The sequence below is a fragment of the Petaurus breviceps genome, unplaced genomic scaffold (assembly GCF_028583685.1).
Source record: "Petaurus breviceps papuanus isolate PSGF00001 unplaced genomic scaffold, PetGlider_PUasm1.0 90804, whole genome shotgun sequence".
In the NCBI taxonomy this organism is placed as follows: Eukaryota; Metazoa; Chordata; class Mammalia; order Diprotodontia; family Petauridae; genus Petaurus; species Petaurus breviceps.
Genome location: NW_027187348.1, coordinates 20,413,555 through 20,437,742, shown reverse-complemented (window position 1 = coordinate 20,437,742; position 24,188 = coordinate 20,413,555). Strand labels below are relative to the sequence as shown.

The following is a 24,188-nucleotide window of genomic DNA, read 5'->3' as shown; positions in this document are numbered from 1 at the left end:
TGTCATCTGTGAAGAGACTTTCTTTCATGGTTGGGAAGAGACCATGAGAGAACAGAAAGAACTCATTCCCTGAAGGGAAGTATAAGGATAAAAACCTTTATTTTGTGAATAATTAAGAAGAGGATTATGGAGAAACTTTGGTCAATATCTGTGGAAACCAAATGGTAAGAATGTGTTTCTAAAGTGCAAAGAACTGAGGAATAGAAGTGATGATGAGAGGTGACTCTGGCTGGGATCTTTCTCCCAATTAAAATTGTGTAATTGTTTATGCCTATTATTAAGTGTTGTCCTGTTAATAGATTGTATAGCCAGTAACTTAAGCCTACAAGATTAGTAGTTTATATTATTTATATATGTGTATATATATATATATATATATATGTGTGTGTGTAAAGAGATGAGCAACTGCTTATGAGAAAAGAGTTTTCTTCAGATTATTAAATAAAAAATAAATGGTAAATTGAGGAAGGGCTTGGAGCAAAGTGATTAAAAGAAAAATATTGGAATTAAAAAGAAAATATCCAAGACATCCCAACTCTCTAGACATTCCCACCTCAGGGCTTACCTAGGCCTGACCTTTTCTTCGGCAGCCTATGCTCCCAATTACCTTTGAGCTCCAGATGGTGATAAAAAGTGTGGTAATAAGTCGAGTACTGAGGGGGTGGTCAATCCTAGGCTACACGTGGCTACATATTAGTATTGGTCAACTTTCTTTCCCTTCCTCCCACAACCTTACTAACTATAGGGGCTTATGTTGACAATAATATGCTTATCGCTTATCACTTAAGATGACATGAAGTTATCAGGGATAGTTAACAGGTTGCATTCACTCACTTATTTAGTCAATAAATATTTATTAAATTACCTACAATATGTAATGTGTTTACTAGGCATGGGGAGAGATAAAAAAAATAAATAAGACAATCCTTTTCCTCAAATAATATGTAATCTGGGGGAAAGATGATGTGCATAAATATAATTCAAATTAAGTAAGAGGGATTAAAAAAAGTCCTATGAGATCAGATAAGGAAGAGATTACTTCTTTTTTTAATTAAATTTTATGTTTATTTTTAGTTTACATCATTCATTTCCACAAGATTCCAGAAGATCTTTTTCAGGAGGTGATTCGTGAATTCTTTCAACCTCGATTTTGCCCTCTGGTTCTAAAACATCAGAGCAATTTTCTTGAGAATTTCTTGAAGGATGATTTCTAGGTTCTTTTTTTGATCATGGCTTTCAAGTAGTCCAATAATTTTTAAATTATTTCTCCTGGATCTATTTTCCAGGTCAGTGCCACAGCTGCTGGTGATCTGAAGTCCCTCCAGCTGGTGACTGGTTGTGGCCACCCTGAGGCTAAAAACTTGGGCTCCATTGGGGCTGGGCTCAGCTCCTAACAGGCTTTGCTAGCCCCTTCCTCCTGGCCTGCCAGGCTGTCTTCAGCAGGAAGTTCACTTCTCTCTGTCATTTTGTGGGTTCTTTAGTTCCAAAGTTTGTTTAGAGTCATTTTTTACATGAATTGGAGGAGGTGGAAGCGGGAGCCCCTTGGAAGTCCTGTTTCTACTCCACCATCTTGGTTGCACCCCCCCCAAGAGATTACTTCTTACCAGGGAAAGTTTCATACTGAAGCTTTGATTTGATCAGGTTTTGGAGAATGAGGAGAATGTCTATAGGCAAAATTCAGAACACTACAGGGAGTAGGTCATGCCAAATATAGGGAATGATATGAGAACAGGCAAGGATCCAGAAAAACATAGGATGTGTTTAGGGAATGGCAAATAGTCCAGTTCAGATGGAGTATAAAATATATGGGTGAGGGAAGGGGAGGACTAAGGAGCTAAATATGGAAGACTAGATCTAGATTGTGGACCTTGATGTCCAAGTGAAGAAGTTTATACTTTATTCTATAAGCAATGGGGAGGTATTGAAAGTATTATGAATTAAAAACCCTGATAGTTTAAGTTTAATCAATTAATAATTGATTTGTTAATTAGTCTAGCTGGCAATCAATAAATTGATAATGGTTTCTCTCAATAACCAAAGACCCCCAGTGGAGAGACTGAGAGCTATAAATTCTTTTCTGAAAGGGTATGCCTCTGAAAAGTGAAAATCAACCATGATTGGTGGACATTTAATGAGAATGTGGGCCAGAAATCTTCACCTCCTCTGGCTGAGAACTTGATCACAAGACTCAGCAGTCTCCAGCAATCTGGTCAGGGGAATACATTTTCATCCAAATCTTTCTGGCTGATTTTCTCCTTCATGAGTTGGGTCACCCTAAATTCTAGTGGAGGGGTACAAGGAGAAATTTTGTTTGTAGTCTAAACAGAAGTTGGGTCTTTTATTTGGGTGGGGTCCCACACAAGATTGAAGAACATGTTCTTTGAGAGTTAGGAGTAATCTCATCAGTCATGTCTTTCAGAGATTGACTTAAACAAGAGCTAGGCATTAATGAAAATATAATAAAAAGAAAAGCCTGAATCCCAATTTAATAATTGGTTATTAATCTAATGGTATAATAACTTCTCTCAAAGTATATGAGAAGTGAGATGACATGATCAGAGCTTTGTATTAAGATGATTGTAATTTGACATTGGTAGACATAGTTAGAAGACAAAATTAGTGTTCTAAGAAATCTGAGCTACCTATAGTGACAAGTAGACACCACTGTCCTCATTTTACACATAATACATAGAGTGATGATTTGTCTGAAGCACACAGTAAGTAATGGAGTTAGGATAAGTTAGGTCTACTTAAATAGCAGGACAAGTTAGGTGGCAAAGTTGTTATAGTGCCCAGCCTGGGATCAGGAAGACTCATCTTCCTGAGTTCAAATATGGTCTCAAGATACTTACTAGCTGTGTGACCCTGGGCAAGTCACTTAATCCTGTTTGCCTCAGTTTCCTCATTGTAATGGTAATAGGAATTTGAAGATCTTCCTTGCCCCTTAATAAGCCTAAGGGAATTTGAAGACCTTCCCTGCTTTGAAAATAAACTCTGCCCCCTAAAAGACGGAATGTAATCACGTGGAGCCTGTGGTAGGAGGAGTTTGCTGAAGGGTGCAGCAGAGCCCACAGGAAGCTGGGAGTCAGAAGAGCTAGACAGTAGGAGGAGAGAGGAGGCAGGCAAGCAGATAGTTAGGCTTGTGAGTAAATGTTGGTTTGTGGGAAGGCTAAAGGATGTTGTGATAGAGCACCATGTGGGTATATTTATAGTGATCGTGGGCGCTGTGAATATTGCATTGGTGCTACACTTATCTATAAAATGAACTGGAGATAAAAATGGCAAACCACTCCTGTATCTCTGCCAACAAAAGCCCCAATGGGCTCAGAAAGAGTCAGACACAAGTGAAATAACTGAACAACAGCAACTAAGTAGCAGTCTAGTGTTTTCCCCAAACGAGTTCTATTACAGTATCTCAAACAATAGTAGACTTTAATCTGTACTTCTTCCCCATGGGAAGGTTTGGGAGACTGGACCTTTCTGCATATTTTTTTTTTACACTGGGATAATAATGACAACTTCTCATTGAACTTCAAACCAACCTGGAGTTTCTTGCTTTATGATAGGTCACAGATTGAAATATAGAGTAAATTAGTTCACTGTTGATAATAATGCTAATAATTCACATTTATATTGGGCTTGAAGGTATGTGAAGGACTTTCCTCATAGGAACCCTGTGACCTGAGTATTACAAATATGCCCAGTTTATAAGGAAACATATTCTGAGAAGTTAATGACCACTCAACTAGTAAGGATTAGAAATGGAATTCAAACTTACACCAGAAAGCTTCCCAGAGGAGAGCCTTCTATGGTGATGAGTCAAGAAGTATTCCTCTAACACCCTCCCACCTACTCCTTTCCCAACTACTAGTCCACTTATATTGCCCTTAGGCTGCCCCAACCCCCTATGCTCTCCACTTCAAGACTTGCTACATCGGACTTCCCCTGCACTAGCCCACACCCTAAATTCCTCACTTAATAGATAATCAAAAGTGCTGATCTTAAGAAAATCAGTCTGATTAAATTGTCATGAAAATTAGGAATGAGGGGACCATAACAATAAAGATCATTTGAGCAAACTTCATTTTCCCAATGAAAAAAGCAAACCCAGGGATATTAGAGGACTTGCCCAAGGTCATGCAGACCAGAAGTGTCAGACTCCCAGCCCATTAGATTAAAATGGCACTGGCTATACAGCTCCATCAATGCCTCCTGTGGATGAGATGGCCCAAGGGCTGAAACAGTGAAAGCAAAGGTCTTTTAGGTTTTGCTGATGATTGTCATGGGGTGAAAGTAAAAGGCAGGAACTCTAGCCAATGAAGCCAGAAAACAGGATGGGAGATGCCATGTGAAAAATACTTACATGGTCCTCATGATCCCAGAGCTAATTGGACCTTTCTAGTCACTGTTTTCTCTTTTTCTTGAAAAAGTGCAGGTGACATTATCTTTTTAAATAACCTTATTTTCTGAAAGATGTAAGTAACAGTTTCCTGGAAAACTCTTGAAGATAGAGCGAGAAGCCCACTGCAGCTAGTTAGTAACCCTCTGTGAACAGTAATGGGACAATGGATGCCACTTTCCCAAACTTGAACTTTCAAATCAACAGGAATCTTGGGTTCGTTTTCCAGAGAGGTGGCTCATTGTGTATTTAACCCACCTGTTGTTCTGTGGCAAAGAGAAGAAGCTCTCCAGTTAGATATATTGAATGCATCTCAAATAAAAGAAAATTTAAAGAAAACTATGAGAAATTTACTTTCCAGATGGAAATTAACATAGTAATGAAACTTATTATAATCATTTTTTTTTTTTTACAGAAATAAGGGGATTTTCCTGAGAGAACTGGTTTGGAATGTTTCTTACATCTTAGATGATATAAGTCTGATTTCAATGTTTTTTTTCTGGAAAGAAAGAACTAATGATCAAAATTAAGTGTGATAAGGAGAAGAAACTGTACGCACAACAAAAAGTAGAGATGTGACTTGCATTATTGATACAAGTATCACTCTATCATCGCAAAGAAAATCATTTGCGGTTTAGGAGGACTTTGGGTAATAGATTTGTTTTCATGTGGTTGACGCCCAGGTACTTTCTAATAAACTAGAATTCAACTGAGCCTTCAACTCATTGCTCTCTGAGGGTTAATATAGAGCAGCTAAATGAAATAATTTTATGTCTAATGTTGAGGTCAGGTCCCACAATTCTTTTTGTGTGTGGTATGCAGAAGGGAAGGAAGAGGAGTGAACTGAGAAAGTTGCTTGAGTGAGATGCTAAGGTTAGATATACTCTAACTTAATAAGTCAGACTTGTTCAGACCAACTTCCCCTCTCCTGTCTTATCATTAGAAAATAAGGCAAACTCGCAAAGGCAATACAATTTTAAATTCTCATCTTCATTAAACATTCAGCAGGATATAGGTTAAATATTCTACCATAACTGATGAACCCAATATCAGCGAGTTGCAGTCTTATCCAAAAGCAAAACATTTCAACTTTCAAATAGTCATAGATTTCTATTTTACCTCTTATTTTCAGTCAATCAAAAAAAGTCTTTAGAGAAAGAAGTCAAGGTATTAAGTGAGAGATCCTTTTTTCTCTTGCTTCTTTCTCCCCTCCTTTTAAGTTTTCCCTGATGGTCTTCTTGAAAAAACTGATTGTGGTTACTAACCATAGAGCGAACATTCTACTCCATGAATCATGTGTTCTAATGAATGGAGGTACTTTCTCTCTCTCTCTCTCTCTCTCTCTCTGTTTCTCTCTCTCTCTCTCACTCTCTCTCTTCACTTTTTGGAAGGTGGAAAGCAGGGCACTTGGGGTTAAGTGACTTGGCTAAGGTCACACAGCTAGTAAGTGTTAAGTGTCTGAGGCCAAATTTGAACTCAGCTCCTCTTGACTCCAGGGCTGGTGCTCTATTCACTGTGTCACCTAGCCACCCCCTCTCTTCCTTTTTTTAAAGAGGAGATTGTTAATGAGTATAGAAAGACCACTACCCAAGCTACAATTTCTCATCACCCAAACACTAAAAATCATATCATGTTTAAAGGTCTCCTGAGGAATGATACAGCTTCAATTACTGATAAATTGATTGATTTATTACATGTTATATGCAGGATTATAGCATAGTTCCCCTAGCCTAAATACCATATTGAAGACTAAAGCATCTAGCTTGGTAGAAGGAAAGGTTACAGACAAAAGATGCCATAAAACCCCCAAAATATCTTTAAGGAAGTGTTTTTTAATGCCATGTATGCATGTATACATATACATGTAGATATATGTATATGAATGTGTATGCATGTATATCTGGGATGTTCTGGAGTCAGCAATTGTTAAATTTTCAGTGTAGGCTTTTGCACCTTGGAAATTGGCAAACACTAAAATCAAGGCTTGGTTTATTGTTTTGTGGATTTTTTAATTAAGAAAGTGATAAAGAAAATGTTAATAATGGTAATTAGTCTTAAAAGTGTGTCTTGTGCTTTTGGAGAGCTAGTTGTTAAATATTCATCAGTACAATCCTGTTATGTCTTTTTATTATGTACTGTAAATTTTTGTATGTTATATTGTCAAAAAATAATGTTTAACAGTCAAATGTCACCATCAAATTTAATATTAAATGGTCACATTTTAATTAACTGAGCTAAAGGTAGGCAGCCATGATGCTTAGAACCATCTAACCTACTTAATATTGCTAGCTTTCTTGATAGACTCAGTAGGAGTAGGCACTAATACCTTGGGGGAGGGGGTGTGGAAGGTAGATCAGGAAAGACCTTCTGTAAGTGGTGACACTTGACTGAACAATGAAGACAGCTGGGATTTTAAGAAACCAAGGTGAGGAGTTAATGCATTCCTCATGTGACAATATCTTAAGTGAGACTATTGAAGCTGGTGTCACATAGGCATAAGGGACAGTCAAAGGCAAAGACACAGGAAAGGTAATGTCATGTGTGAGAATTAGACATGGAAGCCAGTTTGGATAGCATTATATGAAGGGAGTGATGTATAATGAAACTGGAAAGGTAGCCAGATGGTGAAGGGCTTTAAATGCCAAGCAGAGAAGTTTATATTTGAGCCTAGAGAGGCATCAGGAAACTACCAGAGGTTATTGAACAAGGGAATGATATGGACAGACCCATACTTTAGGAATATCACTTTATAATTTTAAATTTTGTAATTCAGCATTATATAATCAAGGGTCAAATGGTATAGTTCACATAAATGCTTAAAAGAGTTTAAAGAAAGGAAATAGAGATGTGGACCTGAGGCATTTTTGAAGTCTTTTTGGAGGAGGTGAGATTTGAGTTGGGTATCTGCCAGATGGGTAGGATTTGGATGAGTAGAAAGAAGAAAAAGGTGAGAGAGAGCAACATGTGCAAAAGTTGTAGAAATGAATTGAATACAATGCATTTAGAGGACATTAAAGAGATTAATTAGAGATAATGAATTAATATCAAACAAAATAATGATGTACTAAGAGAACCCTGAAAAATCGATTAAAGTAACTAGTTGAAACAATTAACAACTTTAGCAAAGTTTCACAATATAAAATAAATCCACACAAATCATCAGCATTTATATATGTGTGTGTGTTACTAACAAAACCCAGCAGGAAGAGATAGAAAGAGAAATTTCATTTAAAATAACTGCAGATAATATGAAAGACTTAGGAGTATACCTTCCAGAACAAACCCAGGAACTATGTGAATATAATTACAAGACACTTTTCACACAAATACCTATCTGTACAATTAGAGAAATATCAGTCACTCATGGGTAGGTTGAGCCAAGAATAAAAATGACAATTCCATCTAAATTAATTTGCTTATTCAGAGCCATACCAATCAAACAACCAGAGAATTATTTTATAGAGGTAAAAAAAATAATAAAATTCATCTGGAAAAACAAATGGTCAAGAATATCAAGGGATTTTTTTTATGTGAAATAAGGCAGCCTAGCAGTACCAGATTTTGAACTCTATAATAAAACATAGTTATCAAAACAATCTGATACTGGCTAAGAAATTGAATGATGGATCTTATTAACCCAATAGATTAGGTACACAATACACAGTTGTAAATGACCATAGTAATCTAGTGTTTGATAAACTCAAAGATCCAAAATTTTGGGGGCAAGAACTCATTATTTGGACAAAAATTACTGGAAAACTAGAAAACAGTTTGGCAGAAACTAGGCACAGACCAACATCTTAAGCTATATAGCAAAATAAGGTAAAAATTGGCATATGATTTAGATGTAAAAGGGGATGTCATAAGCAAATTAGAGGAGCACAGAAAACTTACCTGTCAGATCTGTAGACAGAGAAGAATTTATGGCCAAACAAGAGACAGAGAATATCACAGGAGGAAAAATGAAAGATTTTAATTACATGAAATTAGAAAGGTTTTACACAAACAAAACCAATATAATTAGAAGGAATGTAGGAAACCGAGAGGGGAAGGAATTATAGCAAGTTTCTTTGACAAAGGCCTCATTTCTCAAATATATATGTAATTGAGCAAATTTATAAGAATAAGGGCCATTCCCCAATTGATAAAAGGTCAAAGAATATAAACAAGCAATTTTCAGAAGAAGAAATCAAAGCTATTGATAATCATATAAAAATATTCTAAATCACTATTGATTAAGTGAATGCAAGTTAAAACAATTATGAGGTACCACCTCAAATCTATCAGATTGGCTAATATAACAGAAAAGTAAGATGACAAATGCTGGAGGTTGTGCAAAAATTGGGACATTAATGCACTGAAAGTAGAGCTATGAGATGATTTGACAATTCTGAAGAACAATTTAGAACCCTGTCCAAAGTTCTATAAAATTGTGCATACCCTTTGATCCAGCAAAACCACTACTAAAATAAATCCAAGAAAAAGGAAAAGGACCTTTAGATTCAAAAACATTTATAGCAACTCTTTGTGGTGCCAAAGAATTAGAAATTGAGGGGATGCCCATCAACTAGGGAATGGTTGAACAAGTTGTGATACAGGATTGTGATAGAAAAATTGTGCTATAAGAAATGATGAGGTAAATGGTTTCAGAAAAACCTGGGAAGACTTACATGAAGTGATGCAAAGTGAAGTGAGAAGAACCAGAAAAACATTGTATACAGTAATTGCAACATAGTAACTAATGATGATCAGCTGTGAAAGACAGCTACTCTAATTAATGCAATTATCCAAGACAATTCTAAAGGATTTATTATGAAAAATACTATCTACTTCTAGAGAGGGAACAGATGAACTCTGAATGTATATTGAAGCATACTTTTTAAACTTTATTTTTCTTGCTTTTTTTCAACATGGTTAATATGAAAAAATGTTTTACATGATTTCACATGCATAATTTTTATCATATTGCTTGCCTTCTCCATGGGTGGGAGAGAGAACAGAGGGAGGAAGAAAATTTGGAGTTCAATATTCAAAAAAAGTGAATGTTAAAATAAAGTACAATTACACCACATCCAGCAATAACTGGCCGTGTAACCTTGAGCAAGTTACTTAACCCTGATTGCTTTAAAAAATAAAGTACAATTATAAATAAAAAATTGACTGAAGGATTTAAACTTAAAGCTTCTGTCTGAACTGATGACAAGTCTGCATAAGCAATAAGCTATGAAGATATAAAGTATGTATGAAAAAAGTTAGGTCCTGGAATAAAATGAAGTTAATCTAGCACATTATTTTTGTGATACATTGTAATTGGGCTTTCATAAATAGCTAATTAGCATCAAAGTCAAATCAAGCATCTCTGAGGTCAATTGAAAGGAAAGATTGTACTTTAAGGAGGAAAAGGAGTGTCTGTGGCTTTCTCAACACAGTCCCATGGTAGGACAAAGGAAGGAGTTTGAAGGACTTGGCCACTTTTCTGTTACTGGTCACTTTTATTTTCTGGCTGGGGTCTGATGCCACCTTCCCTTCCCTTCCCCTGTTCTGCCACCACACTTCCATCTTATCTTACAAGATGGGATTTCCCTGACTTAAACCAAGTCACCAAGCCATCCTCAAGATACCTCTTACCTTCTCCTTGCACCCAGTCCCAAGTCCCAGTACCTTGAGGGATAGCACATTTTTCAACCTTGGCTATGAGTACCCCCTGCTGGATATAGAGGGGGTTCCAGTCACCTGACTTTATGATTAGTAATAGACAAGGGAATTCACAAAGTACCTTTCTGTTCTGCCCACCTTCCTCTGTTCCTACCTTCCCTATTTACTACAGGGATCTAGGGAGCTTCAACATTCCTTTTTCTTCTTCTCCTTGCCAGGGCCAAGTGGACTATTAAGAATAATGACTGAAAGGAAAGTCCCCTTAACTCAAATACTCCCATACTATACCAACTAGAGATTCATTTAATTTATCAGAGAGTTGAGGAGGAAAGGTAGCCACAAGACAATCATAGTCTAATGTAGATTTCAAGATACCTTTCCCTGTGCCACTACATGGGGGAATGGGGATACTTCTAGAAATCCCAAGGAATGGAGAAAATCCCAAATAAGATGCCTTTAATAAATATTTTAAAAGGGATAAAATGCAAATCCTTAACTTGAAAGTTGAAGGAGCAGAAAAAAGCTTCTAGCAAATAAAAAAGTTTCTGAAAAATAAACTAGGGCATCTTAGTGGTATAGATTTATATCTCGACAGGATCTCAATGAATAACAAAGCCCCCTTTTTAACCAAAGACCCCAAAATAGAACTGTAACATTTGAAAAGAGCATAGGAATAATTTAATCCAATCTTCTAATTTTATATACAAAAAGATGAAGTCCTGTGGGGGATGAGATGATTTTTCTCAGCATCACATGCCAAGTTAGTAGCTCGCAACAATAACTGCTTTCTTTCCTACTTGCTCACAAACCATCTTTTTAGTTTATTATTCTTTTGCTTTCCCAGGGCTTAATGTCAGGTTTCAAGAATCCATCTTTTCCTTCTTTTTGAAAGTCTACATAATTTCAATACATGAAGTATGTAAGCATGAAAAGAGAAATGTGAATTCAAGACTTTGGGTCACCTTCCTAGACTATTGTGTCCCTAATGCCTACAATATACTATGTTGATTGCAAATACATTATTAATGTGGTACTTAAGCAGTAAGATATGAGTATCTAGTACTTGCAATCAATCAGTTCCTTACTATTCTAAGGGAAAAACTTTGGAACACTTGACTTTGCCCAAGTTTATCTAACACTAAATCTCAGTGATGCTTCTCTAATGCCCACGTAGTTATCACTTGCCTAACAGCATTCCAAAATATATACCTTTAGTTTGGAATTTCTGTTCCCCATAGAATTTATCATTGCGTCAGCAACACCCCGCTGTCCATGACTCTAAGTATTACCTATTTTGATATGTCATGATCGTGGGAATAGCAGAGAATCAAGTCTTTAAAAGACTTCAAGGAAACCCTGCATCATTTGGTCAATCCAAGTAAAAAATGAGAAATGTAAAATCACAGGGAATATACCTTTCCAAAACAAAACAAAAAAGCCAGAACTTCAAGTCTTCTGAAGTTCACTTATTTCTTCCACAAAAGTTGATCCTTTCATTACCTGTTAGGAAAAGTCTTTTGTGATGATAGATGCAAAAGCATAAAATGCTTCTCAGAATAAACAGTTGCTGACTTCTGAGTCTGAGCTAGGATATTATGATTAACATGATTCCTATTTCTTACAACAGATTCTTCATTTTGCAATGCTAGAGCTGTGCTTCACTACAAAGGCCAGATGGTCCTGAGGTTCCAGTTTTTCACCAGCCAAGAACACTGTCATCTATAGAGTGGAACTTCTTATAAGTGGACAAATAAACCTTTGCTGTCAATGCAGGAGTTATGCAACTATTCCAATGCCTGAATTTTCATAATTTGTTCAGCTCACTGATCTCTTAGAGGAATAGATCTTTATTTTGACCACATATGCAAATCCTATTTCTCATCCTCAACTGCCCACTTCCTTATTCCCATCCCTATGAACCCTACCCCCAAAAAGTCCCATTCCATATCTACCCACTTTTTCCACAGTGCTCTCTGGAAGGCCCGCTCCATAATTAACAAACTTGCTTTCATCTTAAATCTTTTCCTCTCTCCTTCTTTTCCTTTCCTTTCTCCTTCCATCTTCTGACACTCATTGAGACGTGGCTCTTTTCTGTTGAGACTGCATTCCTGGCCACACTTTCCAGTATTAGCTGCACTTTCACTCATAACCCAGATGATAGGGCAACTGGAATAAACCTGATTCTATTGCTACTTCCAGATTCTCATTCTATCACCATTGCTTAGCAATATTTCCTCCTTTGTGGTAAATGCTATTTAATTTTATCAACCAATATATATATTGAAGCAGCTAAATGATGCAGTGGCTAGAGGATGAGATTTGGAGTCAGGACTCGAGTTCAAATCCTGCCTTACACCCTTACTAGCTGGGCAAATCACTTAACCTCTCTGTATCTCAGTTTGTTCTTCTCTAACATGGGAGTAATAATAATACTTACTTCACAGGGTTATAGTGAGTCTCAAATGTAAAGTTCTTTAGTGTATGTAATATGTAAGTAAATGCTACTTATTTATTATTATTCTTCTGGCTCTTTTTTTTTTTTAATTAACAACCAGGGCATTGGCCTTCTTTCCTCAGTCAGTTCAATGCCTGCCTAACATTTTTCTCCTTACCTCATTTCTTGTTCTAATATGAGGGGACTTCAACATGCATGTTGATGTACCCCAAATACTGTAATTCCCCAGTTGCTCATTCTATTTAATTCTCTATTTCACCTCAGCTACACACAAATATCAATGATCTTGTCATCAACTACCTGTGTTCTTCTTGCATACTCATGAGCTCTGAATTTTCCTTTTAAAAATTTTCTGAGCTCTGCTCTTACATTCCCAACTACATTTTGGATCTCTTGAGTTGGATGGATAGGCTCCGTCAACTGAAGGTATCTAACACAGAACTCATTAAGCTTTCACCTTAAATTCTCCCTTCTTCTGAATTTTCCTGTTACCATTGCAAGAATCACCACCCTCCCAGTCACCCAGGCTTCACAATCTCATTGTCTTCTTCAGCTCCTTACCCACACTCACCTCATATAAACAATCTGCTGTCAAGTCTTATGTCTTCATAACTTTTATATATGTTTTCTTCTTTCCACTCTCCCAGTCCCCATGCTGGTACAGGCCTTTATAACCTTACATTTTGACTATTGATTGTCATAGACTTTTGGTTGGCTTTTCTGCCTTAAGTTTCTTTCCACTACAGTCTATATCATCTACTCAGATGAAAAAGTGATTTTCATAAATTTCAAATTTGACTGTGTCACCTTGCTAAATAGATTCCAAGGGCTCTCTGTTATCTCTAGGATCAAATACAAAATCCTCTGTTTGGCATTTAAATTCTGTCACAAGTGAGCTCCTACTTACCTTTCCAGTCTACTTTACTCCTCCACATAATCTAGTTACACTGATCTATTAGTTCTTACCAGAACATTTCATCTCCTGATTCTATATACTTTCACTGGCTGCCCCCATACCTGGAATGTTTTCTCTCCTCATCTCTACCTCCTGAATTCTCTGGCTTTCTTTGAAACCCTGTTCAAATCCCACCTGCTGCAGGGGGTCTTTCTCCATCCCATTAATTAATCAGTCAATCAAATGGGGGGCTAGGTGGCTCAGTGAATAGAGAACCAGCCCTGAAGTCAGGAGAACCTGAGTTCAAATCTGGCCTCAGACACTTAACACTTACTAGCTGTGTGACCTTGGGCAAGTCACTTAACCCCAATTGCCCTGCCTTCCCCCACTACCACTTCAAAAAGCCAAAAAAAAAAAATCAATCAATCAATCAATATTTACTAAGCATTTTCTATGTTCCAGGCACTGTGCTAAGTGTTGGGGATACAAAAAGAGGCAAAAGATAGTCTCTGCCCTCAAGGAGTTTACAATCTAATTGAGAAGAAAACATACAAATATATACAAAGCAAACTATATACCAGATGAATAGGAAATAATTAAAAGAGGGAAGGAACTAGAATTAAAAGGGGTTCCTGTAGATGGTCGGATTTTAGTTGGGACTTAAAATGACAACAGGGGGTCAGTAGTCAAACTACAGCAGAGAGAACATCCAAGACATTCAAGATAGGCTCTTGAGGTTGGTCAAACTGAACCATTCAATACGTGGGATCCCAGATTAATTTGTATCAGGGCTTAGGTGTAGAGAGGATTTATAGAAGAGAAAATGCCTGAATAATTCAAGTTATAAGTTATGAAATATTTAAATTAGTTTCTAAACCTAAATTCATTTCATTATCTGCCATAAAGAATGATTTTATGATGAATTTGCCTTATTATTCCTGAAGATAGTTCTTCATGGGTTTTTTTTATTTGTTTGTTTCTTTGGTTAGTTGGTTTCTATTATATTCAGGGCATTTGAGAAATGCCTAGTGAAAACATTGGTGGGAAGCTATGTTTGGCAACCCAGAATTGATTCTGATACTGAAATCGCTTTAAGGTAATATTACACATGATAGAACCAACAAAGTTTATGAATGTTCTCATTACTCAGGAAGGTACTCCATTCTTAACATCAGCACTGCTGAATTATTTCATATCTCAGTTCTTATCCGTGTCCATACAGATTTATCAGAGGGTTTACAAAACAAACATATAGTTTGTTTCATCTGTATTTATTCTTCATTCATTTCTTATTGTAAGACTCCATCTGCATGGAACTATGGAACTGAGCCTGATTGATTTCCTGCTTGAGAAAATGAGGCAATGGGTTCTATGTTACATAAAGGTCTCAAGTGAAAAATGGCTCTTTGTAGTTTTGCCTTATTGATACCTTGAGAAATCATACCTCCCAGGGCAACTAGACATCTCAAACAAATGAAATCATCTGACATTTAAATTTTAGCTATAATAATTCTTCCTGGAACATCCCCATCTGCTAAAAATATGCACACCTGATAGGCTACCTCTTTGCATACCTATTACTATTAATAGGGTCATTCATAGAAAGAATTGATTCCTTAGAAAGCTGAACTCTGAGGATCCATGGCTTATAAAAGATAAATCTTTTGTAGTAGTAAAGTGCCAGAATGAGGCACTCATATGGCAGCATGAGGCCACTGTCTTCCTTGGAGAAGACTGTTTGTTGTAGGTGTAGGTTGGGAAGAATAGAGGGACAAGTAAGAGGAAGAAAGAGGCTCAGAAAGGAATGGGAGGAGGAAGCCAAATTCTAACTTTGCTTACTTCAAAATTTTGCTGAGGATCAGCTCTGAATCCCCCCACTTCTAGAAGCTACGATAATTGTCGTTAATTTTTTTTCCTATGGGAGGAAGAAGCCAGCCACAGTGTTCTAGACCTATAATAGTGATGTTGGACAGCCTAGGCCAGGGGTGGGTAGCCTGCAGCCTCAAGGCCACACGTAGCCCTCTAGGTCCTCAAGTGTGTCCCTTTGATTGAATCTAAACTTCACAGAACAAACCCTCTTAATAAGAGGATTTGTTCTGTAAAACCTGGACTCAGTCAAAAGGCTGCACCCAAAGACCTAGAAGGTCACATGTCACCTTAAGGCTGCAGGTTCCCTGTCCCTGCTAGGCTAACTATGCATAGGAAACAGAAGGTGAGTACAATATAAAGCTATTTGGTACAGCATTGTACAAAAATTGAAATGGGACCTATAGTAAGCAGTCAACTTGAAAAGTGAAAATCCTATTTAACCTATGGTTAACAGTTCTATGACAAACTTTTCATAAAAAAAAAAAGTAATTGGCCATCTGCTTTGATATTAACAAGACATAATTTCTTTGTAATAGAGACGCCCAGAGATCATTTTAAAGGTAGAAATCTTTTTATTTTAAAGATCAGAATTAAGATAATTATTATAGCCAGACTAATGTTGGCAACATTGTTTTTATAAATAATTCATTGTCTGATAGTTGGCACCTCAAAATACATGTACTCTACAGATGGACCCCCATGCTAATCTACTCAAAGGAAAACACATGAATCTATAGGGCATTAAAGAATGCAATTTTTGGTGTATTACTCAGTGACTTAGTAACATTGAGGAAGATGCATAACCCTCCTAAGAAGCAATATAGATATAAATATAGATATAGATAGATACAGATATATAGAGATAGACATATAGATAGAGATGGAAGTACAGATACATAGAGATATAGAGATATATTTACATATGCTAAATTTATTATCAATCTCTGAAAACAATATTATATGCCATTTTTTGGTGGTGGTGGTAGCAGGTAACACTGCTTAAAATCCTAGGTGATAAAAAATATAAATTAGAGAAGGAAAAGCTCATTAGTATTTTGATAAGGGGAAAATCATATTTATTCATATAAATTAGTCAGTCAATAAACATTTATTAAACACCTACTTTGCGCCAGGTACTGTGCTAATTGAAAATTTTTCTTTTATGCTATGAAATCTTCAGAAACAGCAGATCAAAAGGAAATCTGTCAACAGAAACTCTTCAAGAGATAAAAAGGTGTGCCCCTATCTATAATCTCTATGCTCAAGCGGTTCCATTGGACTTTAAAGAAAAGTGTGAAGAACAGAATTGTAACTAGGGCACAAGGCCTGAACCTAGGGTGAGAAATTTGCCCCAATGTGGGAGATTTAAAGGACCACAGAAAAGCAAGTATATTCCTCTGAGGAGGCAGGGTGGGACCTAGTGGTGTGCTGTGGCTTTGTTGGGTGGGGCAGAGACTGGTGTTGGGATGGAGGTGGGGCTGTGTCAGGGAGCTGGTGCCACAGACAGTCTAGACTGAGTGGACCCAAATTCTCAGTCTTGAGGTAGGAATGGGTTTCAGTTCCCGTCCCAGGACCCTGGCCCTTCAGTGAGAAAGTAGTTCCCCAAAGGCCCTTTATAGAACTTCTTACTGCCTGGGGAGAGGTAGGAACCCAGCAACAAATTAGGACCCCACCCTACCTTCTTTCACCTGTGATTGTTGCTGTCTGTCCTTCTTTATGGAAGAGGACCAAGTCATCACAGGGAGGTGATGCAATAACATGCAAGTGAATTGGATTTATGTGAGGGAAGGCTGTGCAAAGTCACCAGCCTCACTTTCTCCTCCAGAGTCATCTGAATCCAGTGGCCAGATATAGATCAGGAGGACTAGAGATGGCTCTGGATGCTTTTTAAGCTAAGGTTTTTAACAAGTCTCAGTTTGACTGAGGAAACATCCGTTTAAGGCTAGGTAAGAAAGGAGCTAAAGAATGGCCTCTTTTACCTAGTTAAAAAAAAATCAATCTGGGAGGGGAAGACCCTCAGGGTTTCTGGTCAAAACAGAAATAATTGCTATTTACATTCACATCCACTTCTGATAGGCCCTAAGAAGTGGAGTGAGAATGGGGGAGGCAAGGGAATAGAGAAAGTGCCTCTGCCCTACCAGAAAGCTTTGCATTTCCAATCTAGGTGATTGTATCCGTCTCTCCATTTTGCTTCCCTGGGTTCTCATACTTTCCAGTATGGGGGTAGGAATAAGGGTCTAGTTGAAAGTATAATGGGCCCCCATAGCGTGGGATCCCTTGCCTTTGCAGAGGAATGCAGGGAAGGAGAAATACTCAGGCCTTTGAATTTCCCAACACCTCAGCATGGTCTGTCTTGGCCTAGACACATCCAGTGGGGCGAGGTAGGGATAGGATCCATTCCCTGAGCCTAGCATCATGAATCCTACCTTCATGAGAAAGCCTCTGGCTCCTCTGTCCTTGGGATTTTGCCATCCATGAAAATGTAACCCTCTGATAGCTGCTTAAACTTTCCCAAAGAGTGAAGAAGAGAGGTAGAGGTGAGCATGAAGGCCAAGGTACATCAAAGGCCCTCCACCGGTTTAGTTTCTTGGCCTAAGTCAAGAGAGCAGGGACTTTATACATGAATTGGTCCACATTCCCAGGATGTGGTGGAAGGAGTTGACGAATTTCAATAACCTGACTAAAAGAACTGGGGTGAGAAGTCTAGAGAGCTGGGTTCTAACTCCTCCCCTGACACCAACTCTGGGCCTCTGTTTTCTCCTGTGTGAAATGAGGGAGTTGGAAAAGGTGGCTTGTGAAATGCCTTCTAACTGTAAGAGTCATGTCAATTTATGAAATTCAGACTCCGTTTGACTTTAACTCAAACTCAATTTCATTAAGAGTTGAATGAGACTTTCACTGTGTGTTTGAGAAAGTGACTTCTTTCTAGGGCCTCACTTTCCTCATCTGTAAAAGTAAGGATTTGGACAACCTTAGGTCTCTAAGGCCCCCTCCAGCTCTAAAATGAAACAAGCCCTCTTTAAGACCCCTCTCACAATACCTGGATCTGATTATTTGTGGGGTTTCCCCTCTAGTCCTACTCTACAAAGATTCAGCCTTCTTGGGTGCTCAAAGTAAAAAAACAGCTAACTTAGAACCTAGGCAGATATGTGTTGCGTTAAGTGTTGGAATTGGAGCCAGAAAGACTGAGTCTACCTCAGACACTTAATAACTAAGTGATCCTGGGCAAGACATTTAACTTCTTCCAACCTCAGTTTCCTCATAGCTACTTCTCAGGGTTGTTGTGAGGGTCAAATGAGATAACATGTAAACTGTTTTATAAATTTTGTTGTTGTGTAGTCATTTTCAGTCTTGTCCAACTCTTCATGACCCCATAAGGGGTTTTCTTGGCAAAGATACTGGAATAGTTTGCCATTTCCTTCTTCTTGTAAACTTTAATGAGCTATATAACTACTAGCAATCGTTATTATGGTTTACAAGAATTAGCTTAAATAGGTGTAGACCAAGTGGCCCTATTTCTCTGGAGAGAGATTCTCCCCATAGTCAGTCGTTTGGCTTCTTGGGGTCCCTGTCTTTTGCCACGGGGAAATGTTCCCACCCTGTCACCACTAACATCACAGTCACCTTAGGATGCCTTTTACACCACTTGCTTGGGTGTGGTTTGTGACAGATCTGGGGACCCATTCTGGTTGCTGGAGCTGGGAAAGATGTCATCGATGAAGTAACACAAGTGTTGGGTTTTATATGATGCTTAGGTTGTATGCGCAGGAAGAAGGGAGGACATGCCAGACTGCGGAACAACATGTTGGAACAACATGGATCCAAAGACAGGAATGATGGATGGCAGAGTGTTTAGAGAATAGTGTGCAGATGCACTAGAATAGAGCAGTAGTAAGTAGGGGAAAAGAAGGTTGAAATTAGATTAGAGAAGGTGATAAATGACAGGCGGGGGTGGGGGGAGTAGTATTTTGGAGTTAGAAGGAAATCAATCCAAATTCTTGAGCACCAGCACAGTGTAAGGTGGCACTGGTGTGGGAGTCAGGAAGATCTCAGTGCAAATTCTACTTCAGACCTTTACCTGATCATAGTCAAATCCTTTAACTCCTGTCAGTCTCAGTTGATTTACCTGTAAAATGGGGATGATAATAATAGCATCTACTTTACAGGATTGTTTTTTTTTTGCCTTTTTTTTTTGAGAGGGGAAGGTAGGGCAATTGGGGTTAAGTGACTTGCTCAAGGTCACACAGATTTGTGTTGTGTCTGAGGCCAGATTTGAACTCAGGTCCTCCTGACTCCAGGGCCAGTGCCACTTAGCCACCCCTATTTTACAGGATTATTGTGAAGGTAAGATGAGATAATATTCATAAAGTACTATGTAAATATCAACTATTATTTTTGTTGTCATTGTCGAGTCATTTTCAGTTGTGTCTGACTCCTTGTGACCCCATTTGGGGTTTTCTTGGCAAAAATCCTGGAGTGGTTTGCCATTTCCTTCTTCAACTCATTTTACAGATGAGGAAACTGAGTCAAACAGGGTTAAGTGACTTACCCAGGGTCACACAGCTAATGTCTGAGATCACATTTGAACTCAGGTCTTCCTGACTCTAGGCACTGAGCTCTGTCCCCTTCACCAGCTAGTTGCTATTATTGACCACTTAAAAAATATTCCTGTTAATTGTTTGACATAATATGTTTGTAGCAATGTTCTAGGAAAATTAGCTTGGATAAATTAGAACATAAGAAAAAAAAGCATTGCCATGTGCACAGCAGAATGTAAGAGAGGATTCAAAATATACAGAAATAAATTTCCATTTCAAGAAAGCCTATATAATAAATACTACACATTGTGTTCAGAGCTGTCCATCTTTGCTTTCTTGTGAGTTTTCTTTCATTCTCTGCTATGTACTTTTTACTTTGTCCTTTTTTCCTTCCTTTTTCCCTCCTCCTCTCCCAAGAAGACTACAATTAAGTGTGGAGATTTTATATATATGTGTGTGTGTGTGTGTACATGTATGTATATATGTGTATGTCCATATTTATATATACAGATATGCACACTGCATATATACACACATACTCATACATACACAAACATCTATAGATATACATAGAGACATACTTGCATACACATACATATACTTAGATATCTGTAACATGCCCATGTACAAACATGTACATTCCTATGCATTGATATAAGACTATATTCTACCTGGTTGTCCTCAAACTTCCCTCTTACTTTTGAGGGCCCCACCATCCTTCCAGTTATCTGGGCTCAGCACCTCTGAGCCACCCTCCCCTATTCTCCCCCTTTTCCCAAATATCAAATCACAAGTTGCAAAGTTGTGTTAATTCTACCTATCTATCACATTGGTAACCCAATCTCCACTCACATAGCCCTAGCACTAGCTCCTCTCTAGTCTAGACTATTTTAATGGCCTCTTGATTGGTCTCCCTGTACCACCTCTTTCTTCTCCAATCTATTCTTTTCCAATCCAATTGATCCTAAAGTATAGATCTCACCGCATCATCCCCTGGAGTGACAAGAAGCTTTAGTAATTCCTTCTCAACTCTTGAATAGAGCACATATTCCTCTGAGTTTTAAAGCTTTTCATAATCTGATTCTAGTTTACCTTTCCAGGCCTGCTGTACATTACTCTTCCTCATATAGCCTACATTCCTGTGTGACCTTGGCCAAGTCATTTAACCTCTGTTTGTCTCAGTTTCTCCAAATGTAATATGGTGATAATAATAGCACTTGCTATTGTGAAGATAAAATGTGAGGATCAAATGACATAATATTTAGAAAGGCCTAGCACATAGTAGGTACTATGTAAATCCTAGTTGTTTCTGTTCTTGTTATTCAGCCAAACTGGTCTATTTGTTGTTCTGTGTATAGAACATCCATCTCCTTCCCCTATGTCCATTCCCCAGGCCATCCCCTATGCCTGGAACACCTTCCTCATTTATACCTCATAGAATCCTTAGTTTCCTTCCAAGACCATCTGGCTGACTTTTCCATCTGTATTCTGCCTCTTCTATAAGCACATCCAACACTGTGATGTTAGAGTCAAAGTTTAGGGAACTCCCCTCTCCTTCACAATGGTAGGAACTGATCCTTGCAGATCTCCAGCCTCAGACACTTCCTAGCTGTGTGACCTGGGGCAATTTACTTAACCTCTGTCTGCCTCAGCTTCCTCATCTGTAAAATAGGGCTAATAATAACATCTGCCTCCCAGGGTTGTTGTGAGGATCAAATGTGTTTCTAAAGAGGTTTATAAATCTTCAAGTATTATATAAGTGCTTTATAAACGTACAATAACAATAGTCTACCTTGCCTGGCACACATCAGTTCTTTCCCCCAGCGCTCTCTGGGATTACAGGAAACGTTAACTGTATTTTATCCTAGGCCTTGTCCTACCTCTGGTCAGTATTACCTAGCTATAGCCATATGCCATCAATTAGATCCACAAAGAATTAAGCCAATAAAATAAATTTTAAAAATGAAAACCAAGTGCCAAACCACATGTGTGTTATATCATGGGATCCCAATAAAATTCCGTTCAAAAAATACACTTCTGACTTTTGAACTCACAACACCACTTAATCCAAATGCCCATAAGGAGAAGCAGGGCAGGTGCTCTCACCTGAAGCAGTTTCCGGATTCTTTTTAAATTATGTATCAGGAGCAGGTTCTTCTCCTGGGCAACTCGACCCAGCTGCTCATCCAGCTGCAGGAGCAGGTTTTGTAAGAGAATTGTTGCCATGGTCTCATTGTTGGAAGCTGCCTCCCTGTTAAAAAGAAAGCTGTTGTTAGATATTATTTAGCCATGATTGAGTTTGCCTAGGCTGCTTGGCACAACAGGAAAACAGCAACTCTTTTTGAAAAATGCATTTGCTTTGTTGCTTGCCTTTCATGGAATTTTAAATTTCATGTCAGGTGGAAAAAAGGTTAACTATTATTTGATCATCTCTTGTTTATGTTAACACTATGGCAGGCCATCTATTCCACAAGGAAAAAAGAAGCAGCCATTGGGACCCTCAGATAAAGTATTACAGCACCTGATATCAAGCACAACTGGCATAATAATGTACTAAGTATAGATAACAATTATGGCAACTTAATTCTTTCCCCCAGGCAAATAAAAAAATCAATGAATCAACATTAAGAATCTTAAGTAGGTTTTGGGGAAAAACATGCCAAGTCTTTGACCATTTTTTCCAAAGTTTTTTCTTTTTTTTTCTTTTCTTTCTTTTTCTCTTGCTTTTTCAAAATTATTCTTTAAAATGAGGTGAAGGATCTTGCATTTCACTAATTAGCCAACTACAGTTGGGGCAGCTAGGTGGTGCAATGTATAGAGTGCCGGCTCTGGATTCAGGAAGACTCATCAAATCTGACCTCAAACACTTTCTAGCTGTGTGACCCTGGACAATTCACTTAACCCTGTTTGCATTGGTTTCCTCATCTGTAAAATGAGCTGGAAAAGGAAATAGCAAACCATTCCAGTATCTTTGCCAAGAAAACTTCAAATGGAGTCATGAAGAATTGGACATGACTGAAAACAATTAAACAACAACAAATACTATAGTTAGGTGAAAGATGCTTTTCAGAATCCCCTGATCTGTCCCCAAGAAGGCACCAGGCGTTAGGAAAATCCTGTACTCGATGAAAAAGTATAAGGTTTTTTTTTAATCAAACGACATTTGTGGCCAACGGTAAAAAAAAATTAATTGTTTTATTCTTCAGCCTTTTAACAAGCAAATCACTGAGGCAATTATTCAATTTTGCCTTGAAAATTAAAGCAGTTGGAATCTTGTTACTATTAATTTTCTTTGCATGTTGGATGAAACTCTCGAAAGACAATATACCACATTTTAAATAAGTGAGAAATACTTTTTAAGCTTAAAAAGGTGCAACAAATTACATTTGCAGAGTTCATGAACATACCACACCAGAAACCCACATGGATAGAAAAGAAAGCCTTATGTAGCAGGCTCTAAGAACAACAATGTTTGAACCTACCAATCCTGGCCTTCAATCCACTGGGCCAGAAGATGTCGGACTTCCATGGGGAAAGTATCATCATAGAATTGATCTACTTGCTCCAAAAACTTGATTTCCAGTTGTTGAACTTGATTCCACTGAGACATAATCTAAAAGAGGGTGCAAATAGAATTCTATTGGAGGGGGAACCGAGATGGCAAAGTAAAGGCAGGGGCTTGCCTAAGCTCTCCCAAATTTCCCTCCAAACAAATTTAAAATAAAACCTCACAATGTATTCAGAAGTAAATATAATTTTATTTGAATTTTTAAATTTGAATCTTGTCAGGGCATTTTCTCTTGCTGACCACTGGGTCTGTAGTACTCCTTCTTCCTCCACCCTATCTACTGTATTCCCTGGCTTCCTTTAAATCCAAACTAAAATCCCATCTTTTACAAAATCCTTTCCCAATCCCTCTTAATTCTAGTGCCTTTTCTCTGTTAACTATTTCCTATTTATCTGCAAATAGTTTGCTTGGTATATATTGTTTCCTCCATTAGATTGTAAGCTCCTTGAGGGCAGGAACTTGTCCACTGCCTCTTTTTGTAAACCCCCCCCCCCCTGCTAAGCAGCATGCCTGGCATTTAGCAGGTGCTTGATAAATGTATATTGATTAATTGATTGAATTTTGTCAATAGTTGTGACATATAACTCCTCCCCACCCCACTCCAATTTTGAGGAAAGTCATATATCCTTATTTGTGGCAACAGTCTCCTTTCTTTCCATTTTCACTCCTTTGCTTAGGATGATAGAAATACTTTATGAATAGTCCACTAAAGCCTGACAACAGACTCTTCACCTGAGTCACCCCAAATTTATGCAACAGCCATCATCTACTGGCCCCCAAACCACATCCTTCCCTGCCTTCAATTTGAA

The 24,188-nt window shown here is 37.9% G+C and overlaps 1 protein-coding gene across 1 annotated transcript in view; it reads right to left on the bottom strand.

The window, feature by feature from the left end:
* STAT4 (signal transducer and activator of transcription 4) overlaps positions 1-23,421 on the bottom strand; it is a 146,135-nt gene extending 122,714 nt beyond the window's left edge. Inside the window, exons 1-2 of the mRNA XM_069070183.1 lie at positions 23,294-23,421; positions 21,918-22,062 (exon numbers count right to left, since the gene is read on the bottom strand). Coding sequence (XP_068926284.1) covers positions 21,918-22,062; positions 23,294-23,421 — 273 coding nt within the window. The remainder of the gene's footprint in view (positions 1-21,917; positions 22,063-23,293) is intronic.
* Between the last annotated feature and the right edge of the window lie 767 nt (positions 23,422-24,188).